This window comes from Ptiloglossa arizonensis, chromosome 2 (assembly GCF_051014685.1).
Source record: "Ptiloglossa arizonensis isolate GNS036 chromosome 2, iyPtiAriz1_principal, whole genome shotgun sequence".
In the NCBI taxonomy this organism is placed as follows: Eukaryota; Metazoa; Arthropoda; class Insecta; order Hymenoptera; family Colletidae; genus Ptiloglossa; species Ptiloglossa arizonensis.
In genome coordinates, this window is record NC_135049.1 from 25,425,821 (window position 1) to 25,438,352 (window position 12,532).

Here is a 12,532-nt window from a genome sequence, read left to right on the forward strand (position 1 = left end):
GCTTTGATGACATCTGGCGGGCTGCTGTAACGCGAGAGAAGTTTGTAGCTCCTCGAACCCGGATGAGCGAAATTCTTATCTGTGGAATACCAAACGAAAGATAACGGACTCTGCATTCGGTACTCGTCGAAGATAAGAATTCCAAGTCTACGATGAAGTAACATTTCTCGAATGCGAATAAACAGCCAACACCTAGCCTCGATTAAAAAGTTTGTAATAAAACGGAATAAAATTTCACTCGAGAGTTATCCAAGAAACTTAACACGAGATGGACGATCGAATCTCTAATCGAACACACGGAACACAATTATTTAACGGAACGCACACGGATCGTAATTGAAAAATTATATAAAAATAAATATCATCGTGTCTGCGATAAACGGTAACTAAAAAGAAAATGAAAAATACCAACGAAGAAGGACGCGTTGGAACGAATTTCCTGGGACCTGCGCCCCCCCTTTTTTTCTTTTCTTTTTTTTCTTCTTTTATGAATTTTACCGTACCGTGACAAGATTTACGAATCTCGTTTTGGTGAACGCGCGCAAACTTCGAAATTGTAATTGACACGGGAACGCGGTTTCGCGATAACGAGAGGAAAGTGAGAACGAAAAGCTAACAGGAGACGCGCATCCCGGGCAATTTTGATGCCCGTTTCGGAGCCGTGTGGGTTTATTATAATTTTCGCGTTTAACCAGTCGTTGCGTTTCGACGGCCGACGCTCCGGCGCGGTCTCGTTGCTCCCTTTTTTGCAGCTCGCATGAAATGCGTTTTACTGCTCCACCGTGCTGCAAAAAGACGAGCCGCAAGTGGAGTCGGTAGATGATGGAGGTGATGAAGAAGTAAACGAAGAAGAAGCGGAAGGTGGCCGTCGAGTAAGACATAAATGGGTCTTCCTTCGTTCTTTCTTCATTTTAGCTAGGTACACTTTCGGCCCGGCGATACGATACTTTACACTTTGCAGTTGGAACGTCGTACGGGGGACTTTTAACGCGTACGGTGTATCAACATCGAACGTGTATTAATTCTACAGGTGGTTGCAAAGCCACGGTCAGAAACGTTTCACAATAATTTCCACGCGAAGGCTCGTCGATAAATATTTCATTACCGCGAAAGTAACGCTTTTTTCTTCGTTTCGGTTAGCTACATATTCGGCCCTGCGACACGATACTTTACACTTTACAGTTGGAATATTGAACCGGGGACTTTCAACGCGTACGATATATTGATATCGAACGTGTATTAATTCTACAGGTGGTTGCAAAGCCACGGTCGGAAGCGTTTTACAATAATTTGCGAAGAATCACCGATAGATATTTCATCACCGTGAAATGAACGCTAGAGCGTTTAATTTTAACGCGAACCTTGACTCAACGATATTAGTTAAGTTCGAGTATGTTTAGTAACGAGAAGAATATTATTTGGTTTTATTTTAATATATGTATTATATATATATAGCCGTGTCAACTATCGTTGATTATAGTGACCGTGGATTTTATGCATTTATGACTTATGCAAATATGAAAAACATATGCAAAACGTACCAACGCGGGACACGTGCACTTATGCAAAACGAAATATTATTATTGTTGTATTAGTTTATGAAATATTTATCTACACGCGTTTTGCATATAGTTTTTCGTGTAAGTAAATGCATAAAACCTGCAGTTTAGTCATTAGTATCTGGTGTCAACTCCGTTAGTTCTATTTATTTACTTATTCAATAGGTCTGCATTCTTAGAGAATCGAATTACTTATTCCTTGTTTTTTTTTTATGCAAGAGTAGTAATATCCTCGTGTGTTTGCGAGTCACCCTGAAAAGATTTTCAAGTATACTCGCTGTGCAGAAATGTTTTGAAAGAATGTAATTATTCTTTCCTCCATTAATATTAAACGATAATAGTGTTTGTAATAGTGATCGTCGAACCTTGGAATATTTATTTAAAATCGATCGAAAGTGAAGCTCTTCAGGAGCCTGTAGAGTGTAATGTAAATTTGCTTGTATAAATTATTTCGTTTAGGAATAGTGTTTAGCAACTTTTACACTATTTAACGTCTCGGTTCGGAGTGGTGTAAAAAATATACAATATGATACTCTCGGAAATAGTCGAATGTTGAAAAAGCAACCCTCGTGAGAGTTAATTTTCGATTTTTCTATCGCAAATGTTGCTCCAGAAGTTCGAGACTTTAGAAGCTTTAGAAGTTCTTTTTGTCTCGTAGTGGATTTAGTTCGGGGACAGATGTAGAAATCGATATCTCGAGATATATTGCAGCGGCAGTTTCCTTCAAGGACTTAGGTCGGAGTTCAGAGATCAATCGTGATAAACAGCTAGGTTTGATAAGGGCCTTTAACGCGTTGGAAAAAATACGAACGTTTCTGGGTAGAATTGTTCGGGCTTGGATGAAGAATTTTCTTTTATCGAGGTGAGGATCGCGACCTTTGACGCGCGATGAAAAATCAATTGTTAGCAATAAACCTTGGTAACTGTGAGAACGACTAAAATTTACAATCGCGTCGACGAATTATTTAACAACTTTTCCGATCGTTCTTTCTTGGTCCTTCTCGGTTAAATTGCTAAAAAATCATCTGTACTACGAAATAAACATCAATCGAATCTAAAAAGGATAAGAGAAATTGGGTAATATTTATTGGAAAATGATCATGGTTAAAACGAACATAATTTAACGACGAAATGTCGATCGAAAAGACGAAAACGGAAAAGGAGTAGTGAAAAAAGAAGAGGATTATTTAAAAGTAAAAATTGTCGGCGCGACGGATGCGCACTGTTAGTAAAGTTACAAAGGACCGATAATAAAAATGCAAATTCAAGTTTTACGATACAAGTTTTTTTTTTTTTGTATTATGCAAGAGTAATCAATACTCGAGAATGTTGAAAAATTAAATGTGCAAATTCTTCTTGCCTATTACCAAAGCACCGTGTTTATCAACGATACGTTAAACGCAAGAAGGAACACGATACAATATAATCCGTCTTATTCATTGTGTTTTTACACTTTAGACCAATCTATTTTTACCAAAAAGGGCTCGAGCTAAGGTCCAAACCTTCAAGTACAACACCACTATTCAAATCACGCTCACGTTGATCCTTATCGATATTCCTTACAACGAACAATATTCGTACGAATAATCGCGTAACGTTCGATCGAGACAATCAATTTCAATCTTGATAATTCTCCCGAAAGTTTCTCGCAAAGTTTCAAAAACGTTTCCAAATGGAAAATTGATCACGATTCTCGGTACACAAGTTTCGATACACGTGAACGACGAAACGATCGCCAAATTTGTCGAAACACCGTTAAATAAAAACAAATTCTCCCGACTAGACGATCAACGGATAAAAAAATCTCGCGAACAGCCTCGACTACTGTTTACTCCGAATGCTATTCAATTATCTGTTTCTTTTTTTTTGTGTGTGTTCTCCTCCCAAACGCGTTACGCAAACAGCGTCGCGGTGTTGAAGACCTCGTCGAATTCATCGAAGACGATACTCGAACTCGTTTCGTTGTAATTTCTTTTTCTCTTTTCGTTTAAACTCGATATCGAGAGGCGCGCGTGCCGAGCGCGTTTTTACTCCGAGAAATCAAAGGTCACGAAACCCCGCGCTTATTTCCTGCAATAAAAATCCGGCTGCTCTCTGAACTCGTTCTTTTCATTCTCTCACTCACTCTCTCTCTCTCTCTCCTCTCGGGGGACTGTTTGTTTCGCGAAGTCACGATTTTTATTTCGCAAAGTGTCGAACGCGAGCCCCGTTCAAAAAAAAAGAAATAAATAAACGAAGAAAACAAAAAATCCGGGGATTCATCGTCGAAAACGTTTCGTTGGGCAGCGTTGATTTTTCTCTCCGTTCCGTCGGTTCGATCGAGCACGCAAGAAATTCAATTGGACTCGAAAACGAACGAGATTAACGCGATCCTCGACGCCAATTTGCAATCGTATCACGCGACGTTGGAGAATAGAGTCACGATAGTTCGTTTTTTGCCCGCTCTCGTAATGTTATTCCAGAACTTTACCAGACGCAATTATTAGATTACGGTCGAGGAACTATTTGTCGCGATTTAATTGTTTTAGGCGGTTCAAACGATTGGGAAGTGCAGAGAACCTCGGTGAGTACCCGCTTTCGAGCGACAGTTGAGAGATTCGCTTGAAAGCGGGGTAGTGACTTTTATCTTGTATCGAGGTAACTAAAAACGGTGTTGTTTCGCTGGAATTTGGTATACAAATTTGTTTTCTATTGTACGTTTTATTGTACTATCGATCCTTTGGGTTAGAAGGGGGTACGATACAAAATATAATGTCGAAGATTGTAACGTAACGCGAGTATTAATTAGTTTGAAACAACCGACGAAATTGTCGCTCAAGAGCAGAAATTACTCTACAGGATGCAATTGATCCACGAAATATATTTAATAATATATTTAATCGTCGAGCAAACAACGTTTCGGATATATAATAATTTATGAAATATCTATGAAATGTCTCTATCGATGACACGAATACGCTATCTCTGCCTGAAATTAATGTGGCGGAGTCGTATCGAGATGTGAATTACACTCTCAAAGATGGATAACGCGTTACCATTGGTACTATGGTTTATTGAGAACTACATTGGACTATGATACAGCGACTGGTGAAGATAGGCGCGTGTCTCTAGGAAGACGAAGCGTGATTATCATAAGTTCCAGCGTAATTGGTCAAAGGTTGAGACGAGACACTCGGAAGTCGGCACGCAACTGTGGCTTCATTTCTGTCTTTATTAACCCTTGAGAGAGACACTTGGGTCCACATGGACCCATTATATAACTTTTCGCAAAGATTTTTATTATCATCGTACTTTCTCTAATTTTTAAGAGAAATTATACTAACGGTATAATTAAGGAATATGGATTTCTCTCTGGGTCTGAGAAGACCCAAACGTAGCAAAACGAGGATTAGTAAAGAATCGACGAGGAGAATGGAAAGTCGTTGCTATGAAAACTATGGCTTCATTTCTGTCTTTATCAACCCTTGAGAAAGACACTTGGGTCCACAAGGACCCATTATATAACTTTTCACAAATATTTCAAACAAAGATTTTTATTGTCATCATACTCTCTTTCATTTTTAAGAGAAACTGTACTAATGGTATAATTAAGGAACATGGATCTCTCTCTGGGTCTGAGAAGACCCAAGTGTATCAAAACGAGGGTCACTAAAGAATCGACGAGGAGATTGGAAAGTCGTTGAAGTCCAGACGATTCAGTCGTTTGTCGAGAATTAGGAACATTAGGAAAATTATGAAAATTAATCGACGAAACGAGTATAGCGATTTTGTAGAAATCGTGACGCGAGCTGACATTTTGGACAGCAAGCACATACGATCGATAGACCGCTATCAAGCGGAGAGAAATCTATTTAACTGTTCTCGTGCCCAATAAGGATATCGCTTAATAGGCCGTTCGAAACTGACTCGAGTATATCGTTGTATTTGTTCCGTCAACTATAACAATTCTAGAAACTGGACGGTGAGTGGCGATTTATGATGTGGTTCTCCGACGAAAGTCCAGGTTACACGTGTCGTGTACACGACGTTGCTTCGCAGTCGATTATCGAGTTATCGATTTTCAAGTCGAGTATACCACTAGATTCGTCGTGCACTTTTTTCTTTCACATCCTGAACCATAAAAATGTATCGTGCATTTTCCTTCGGTTTTTCGCGCGCACGAAGAGGCAAAAATTGCAAAACGGTGCTTTTGCAAATGCAAACATTCAATTTTCTTTTTTTATAATTCACCTTTCTGGGACACTTTAACACGTTGAACGCCACGGTGGTCACTGACGAGCTTCGAAGTTGCGTTTCCCTAAAGCGTTTCCAAGACACGGTTTCTAATGTAAATTTTCAAGTATCGTTAGAATCATTAACGATACTGTAAAATAAAAAAACTACGACTGTAAAAATGGTAATAGTACGAAAGAAATAAATAATCGAATATTTCTACTTTTGCTACGCTACGTTGCTAATATCCTGCTCGTTCTTCAATATGAAAAACAAGCGGTGAACGCGGTTGACATCGAGGCGTTATTTTTACAAGTTTTCAGCCGACTCCGCGCGGGATGAAAAATATATCCGCGGCGCGCGAACGCGGAGATTTGCATCGGTCTCGCGGTGCACCGTCACTTTGTCACGATTATGCATGCCTCGTGAACCGTGGATTTAGTTTAGCTCGATCATCGAGAGAGACAGAGCCGAGCAATCGGAGGTCGCGGTTAATTGCGCCGAGTTCCATCGATTGATCGGCGTTTTCGAGTTTATCTTAGTCAAGGATTCGATCCTCCGGCGACACATAATAATCTTACGCGCGATTTCGAGATCATGTTTATTGATCGCGTTACGCGTATGCTAGTACGTTGATTAACGCGATGCATAATCAATTTATGGAATAAATCGACGCTAACTCGGATTAGCTATATGGATCGCGCGGCTCGAGAGACCGTGGAAAATGCAACAGGTGAACGAGCATCCTCCAAGGATAAAGAGAACCGAGTCGATTCATCGCAATTCGGACCACTTTTTCGTTCAATTTAACGCAAACAACGAATTTTTTTAAGCTTTCTTTTTTTCCGCGTATTTATTCTGTATTCGTCGTGTCTTTTCTTTTTTTTCTTTTTTGTAGGTAAAGCTGTAAACGTGAAACGAACGAACGAAATGCACCGAAAATTGTGTGAGACTATACTTATAAGTAAATACTTATAAGTAATATATATATTTATAAGTATATATTTGTAGTATATATTTATAAGTATATATATTTATAAGTATATATATTTATAAGTATATATTTTCAACCAAATTTCGAATCTTGTACGATCGATCGTTGTACACAAATAGAATTTTAATAGTTTCAAATATTATCGATCAAAGTTTAAACAAGGAACGGACAGTGCGCGAGAACCATCTTTGCGACGTTAGTCGTTTGTTAAACGAAACTTTATAGTAATTGCACGATACGATAATTGCAGAGTCGTTAGAAAATAGGTAATGTCTGTAACGACTGTGTATTATTCTTTTTTTTGCGACGAGCAACGAACGCTCGTACTTCGAAGTAATTGTGCCCATTGTTTGTGGATTTTATAAGGAAAAGATTCTCATTTAGAACGGCGAGAGATACGATTGTCCGTTCACGTGTTGTATGAAATACTATTGTGTCTATTTTGAAGATTCGACTTGACATCAACGCGTAACACTTTGAGTAACTATCTCTTCGACGACTAACGAGCACGATTGTATTGTTCAAGTTTCATTTTTTATTCAACTCTTTAATTTCTTTCAGCGGATAACTCTGGATTTCTACTTACGGTTGAAAGGAAAGTTTACCGATCGATACGAGAAATGTTTACTGAAATTTGAAGCGTAGTTTTTGATATCTTTGTTCAACCGTAAGCAATATTGAGTTCGAGTAGGAAACAATTGATCGTTGCTCGAAGAATCTCTACTCGAATCTTCGACTTCGATCCGAGACATTCGACAATGTTACCAAAGTCAAACCCAAGATCGAGGAATTTTGTTTTTCTTCGCCTCGGACTTTGATTAATTCAAAGTTCGTTCACTTTGATAAACTCGTTGATCCCAATTTGGATCGATCGATAACGTTTGTTTATTAATTCTTGTCGCCTTTATTTTCAAGTTTTATCGCGCTCTGTGTTCATCGTGGTCCTCGAACATTTGCTCCGACTTAGTAAACAAAACGTCATGTCGTTCTTAAGTAACACTTTCTCCAATCGCAAACTGTTATGTCAACAATGATCAATAACAACGCGAGAGATGATTTTCTGTCGAACAGTTTCGATTTTCGATCATATTGCGCGTAATAATTAAATAATTATCGAAACTGTTTCTTCTGAATACAATATTAGTAATTGTAACTCGAACAATTAAAATTCTTCGACAGGCGCTTGAAATTCAATGTTTCTCGATTTGTTAAAGTTCTCAGTTACTTTTTCCACGATCAAATTCCAAACTACACAATTTCATACTCTTCAACGATAACTACCTATCGATATTCATCATCGAGTTGCTCGTTGCTCGATAATTAGACACTTAATGACACTATGTACCGTAAGCAAAAAGAAAATTACATCAGGAAGCAACAATTATTCGATAATCTGTATTCTATTCACTCGTGGTAAAACATTCCCCTTAACCAAAGATCTATTTTCGTTTTCTCATCTTTGTATTCGACTTTGGACTCTAACAATGACAAAAATTCGAACATTGAACGTACAAGGTGATTCTACGCGTAAAAGTGGACAAAAAACGCGAAATAAAAGTTTTTCGTACGGAGCTTCGTTCTCGAGAAAATTGATTTTGAAAATTCTCGGGGCACGCGTGTAATCGATGATTATACCAACGTGTCCGACCATTACTCGTTACTTCTACTTATGCGATCGTTTGTAACTATCGATAGGGATACGGTATTATTCCTATCTTACTTCTCATTGGTTAGAACCGTTTGAAAAAAAAAGAATATCGCATCAAGGCGAGTCCAAGGAGAAATAATCGATAACGTTCGTAAGTTCCGAGAATCTTCAAAATCGTTGTTTTTTGTTTCTCGAAAACAATGTCTCGCATGGGAAAATTATACACAACATCGTCGATTTGTTTTTACTCAAAGAATGACTTCCTTTCCGGTTGCACAGCGCATTTAGCCGCGCCCTGTTAAGCAATGCACTGATAAGCACTTCCGTCGTTGTACCTCTTTTTTTTGAATTTCGTTCGATACAATAATTATATCGGAAACTTCTGTCGAGAAATGTCTCCCGATGAATTATATGTTTGTCACTTGGTATCTGATTTATCGGTAATTGTGTGTTTGTTGTACCAGCGATCGTCTTGAAAAAATCGTTCATTTTCCTTCAACGTACACCGTACGTCAACGCGCGTACAGAGCAACGTTAACAGCTTCTATGTACAATGTTTACCGGACATTTTAAATATTCAACGTCTACGAGCATTTAAATATAAAAAATCTTCTTACTTTTTTATTCTCGTATATTCTCTCTCTTGACGATCTATGACAAGTGACTCCGTACACATTTCTTCATACCAAATTACACTCATTATCGTAACTCAAACTTAAAGCTAAAGTTGCTCGTACAATAATTCCATACATACTCGCTATACTCATTCTCCTGTACAAACATTATTCATTATTACATCTAAATATATCACGTTCTATGCTAGTTCTGGAACTAGTCGTGCTCACATTCTAGACTATACACTCATTATTGTAACTCAAACTTAAAGCTAAAGTCGCTCATATAGTAATTTCATACATACTCGCTACACTCATCCTTCCGTACAATCATTATTCACTGTTACATCTAAATATATCACGTTCTATGTTAGTTCTGGAACGTACTGCTCATATTCTAGACTATACATTCATTATTGTAACTCAAATTTAAATCTAAAGTCACTCCTACAATAATTCCATACATACTCCCTTCACTCATCCTTCCCTACAAACATTATTCACTTCTACACCTAAATATAAGTTTCATCGAACGACAAAACTCATCGAGCAACCTAGTACTACACTCTCGAACAAGTTGCATCGACCGACGAAACTTATCGACCAACCCGGTATCACGTTCCGTGTAAACCAGTACCACAGATTTTTGCATACGACATTTCGACGACGGTGGTTAAGCGATTAATAAAATAGAATCGAATCCCGTGGGCGATGTTCGGTCTCTGGTTACGCGATACACCGGTAGCGGTGGCAATGCGATGGCGAGTGGTAAAACGAGCGCGGGAACGATCGCTCGCGCCATGAATGCGTTGTCTCGGTGTCGCAATTCGACTTTCGACGACTAATCGGCGAAGGTCTCTCCGTCGGTGAAACGCGGCAGGCAGCCAGGCAAGCATCGCGTGCACGCTCTGGGCGGGTACCGAACCCCAAGGCGACCGTTCGGAACCACTACGGGGTCCAAGGACTTGGCCGTTACCGAGAAAATCTCCGCTCGACACGGCGCACCGGATAATCGGATATCGGGAGCAACATTGCACAGCCGATAATTCACCTAAACGGCCGCATCCGTGACCGAACGTGTACGATTCCCGGACAACTGGAGCGGAATTTTTCTCTGCCTCCTTTTATTTTTTTCTACTTCTTTTTTACTGTGCACGCGTTTCGAGGCGTGCACTCTCGCGCACCGTTACGCTGTCTCTAGTTCCCGGTGACCACCCACTTCTCCGCGATCCACCTATCGGCGAGGTTAGGCGTTTTGGAAGTCGTGTGCCGCGCGAACGTTTCTTCCGATCGTTCGTGTCTACGTTTCTGCAACGTTCCGGTAAACGCGACCGCAGTTCTCCTCGGTGCTGTTCAGAGATCGTTCCCTCTTCGGATCCCGTGACGGCCGATTCAGAAATTTCGGACGACGGTTTCGCGAAACTGTCCGAGACCTCGTCCAGGGATATAATTGTTACGCGTTCGCGGATCTCTTCTGTTCGATACACGGCCGCTCGGTGTACGCAGTGCGGTTGTACACCGTGTACGCGACTGCAACGGTGCATTTTCGAGATCGTCGACTATCTCGGTATTGTGAAATTGTGTAACAGATGGTTTAGAAATGTTGTATCGCGCGAAACGAGTTTCGTCGATGGTTTGCACCGTTCGGTGCATACACGTGGCTGTTACGCGTAACTACGCCGATGCATTTTCGAGATTGCGTCGAAAAACGAACGAACCGGGATCGAGACAATTTCGAGACACGGACGATGCGGAATTCCGGGATCTTCGGATGATTTACATTTATCGAATCGGCCATTGGACAGATCGCGCTCAGTTTGCAACCACAATCGTTCTTAACTGCGACTGGAAAGTCTTCGTAAACCGTCCGGTGTAAGAATCCTCGGAGTTCAATCTCTCCGAACTGTACCTCGGAGAACGTTAAAGATGCGTGTTTGTTTTCTATTTTTTTGTTTATTTGTTTCAGGAAATTGTTATTTAACGAGAACGAGCGATAGATTTGAGGAAGTGCCTAAATATACCTCGAATAGCGATCGTTCGGGGCGCCGACGGAAAATCGTCCCTCGTATAAATTCGTAATTGCGGAATCGGTGCAGTTTGCGATCACCGGCTATGCATAACGAGAATATATAATATCTTTCCCGTAATAACCGATAACGATAATTGAATATCGATGGTCAAGGATCGGTCCAAGCACGAGAGGAGTTCACGTTTTCCCGTACCGCGGTGCAATTTGCCGTGCATTCCGCGGTAAGAGTAAACATCGCGCCCCGGTTATTAATATCATTATTGCAACTATGTTATCATCGGGGGAACGCTATTATCGGCTATCGCCATTATCGCCATTATCGGGAGATGATTTTCCGACAACGGCAGCCTGTTATTTCCAACGTGGATGCATTCGGGACGCAGAAAGCCCGACGATTTTATACCGAGAATTATTGAATTATTAGCGTCTCGTTAATAACATCGTAACTCCCGGCCACAATACGAGCCGCCGAGAATGCACCTGATCGTAATAACCGAGTCTTCGAAACTGTTCGCATCCGTGCTCGGGTGCAACGGGTTCGTTGATAATTAAAACGCATCGTCTTCGTTGCGGAGGAATCGTGAAAACGATTGTCTCCAAGAGAGAATCTTTGAATAAAGACTATAATAAAATGATCGAGAATTCCAAACGATTGGACACTATATTCGGATATCGGGTACCTTATTTTGCACTAATGGACGAGACGATATCGTTCGATTGGGACGAGTATCTCGCGATTCGATGTTGGACGCTTAAACGAAATATTTTCCAACGAGTGTGTTGTATATATTTCTTTTTTATTTTAAAACGAGAACAGAGAACTACTTTTATATATTAACTATCCGGTTCGTGTAACGGTTACTGTATCAATAGTAATTAGTATTACCTTCGTTGGATTACAATTGTTACATTTTCTGTCTAGGTTGATTACGTTTGTTGTGTACTCGAAAGACACAAGACACGTTTACTTCTTAGTACTTATTTTTAACTATCCATCGCGAACAAGTGTGCAATGTCTGCGCGTGGTTACGTAAAAGCAAAGTACAAATTTGATATTAAAATTGTCCCGTTCGCGATTCATCGTAAATTGTTCAATTATTGGGACACATCTGTTATACGTGTACACTGTAATATTCTTGCAAGTTCGTTAACCCCGCGTATCCGTGTTCATATCCGTGTCTCTAGATTAGAATTGTATCAATTCTGGTCTAATATCGAAAACTCTGAGAGAAAACATCGTGAAAGAAAAAAAGAAAAAAAGAAAAAAGGATATCAAGTTTTTGCTCCGTGACCCGTGGAATAAAAATACTCCGTTAACGAGAGATTTTGATATCGATAATATCTCGGGTCACCGGTGGACTCGCGTGCCTTGGAATCCCGCTAAACGAGAATTATTATACAAAAGGATCGAGGATAAAGATACGATTTTATGCAGCCTTCTGCTCGTCGCGTGGTCTCGAATCTAGATTTAGATTT

The 12,532-nt window shown here is 40.0% G+C and overlaps 1 protein-coding gene across 1 annotated transcript; it reads left to right on the forward strand.

The window, feature by feature from the left end:
* The first annotated feature begins 10,421 nt into the window (after positions 1-10,421).
* Positions 10,422-11,893, forward strand: LOC143143550 (uncharacterized). Its single transcript, XM_076304922.1, has 2 exons — positions 10,422-10,899; positions 10,994-11,893. The coding sequence occupies exons 1-2, from the start codon at positions 10,628-10,630 to the stop codon at positions 11,022-11,024; spliced, it is 303 nt and encodes a 100-aa protein (XP_076161037.1). The 5' UTR covers positions 10,422-10,627; the 3' UTR covers positions 11,025-11,893.
* Positions 11,894-12,532: the final 639 nt, after the last annotated feature.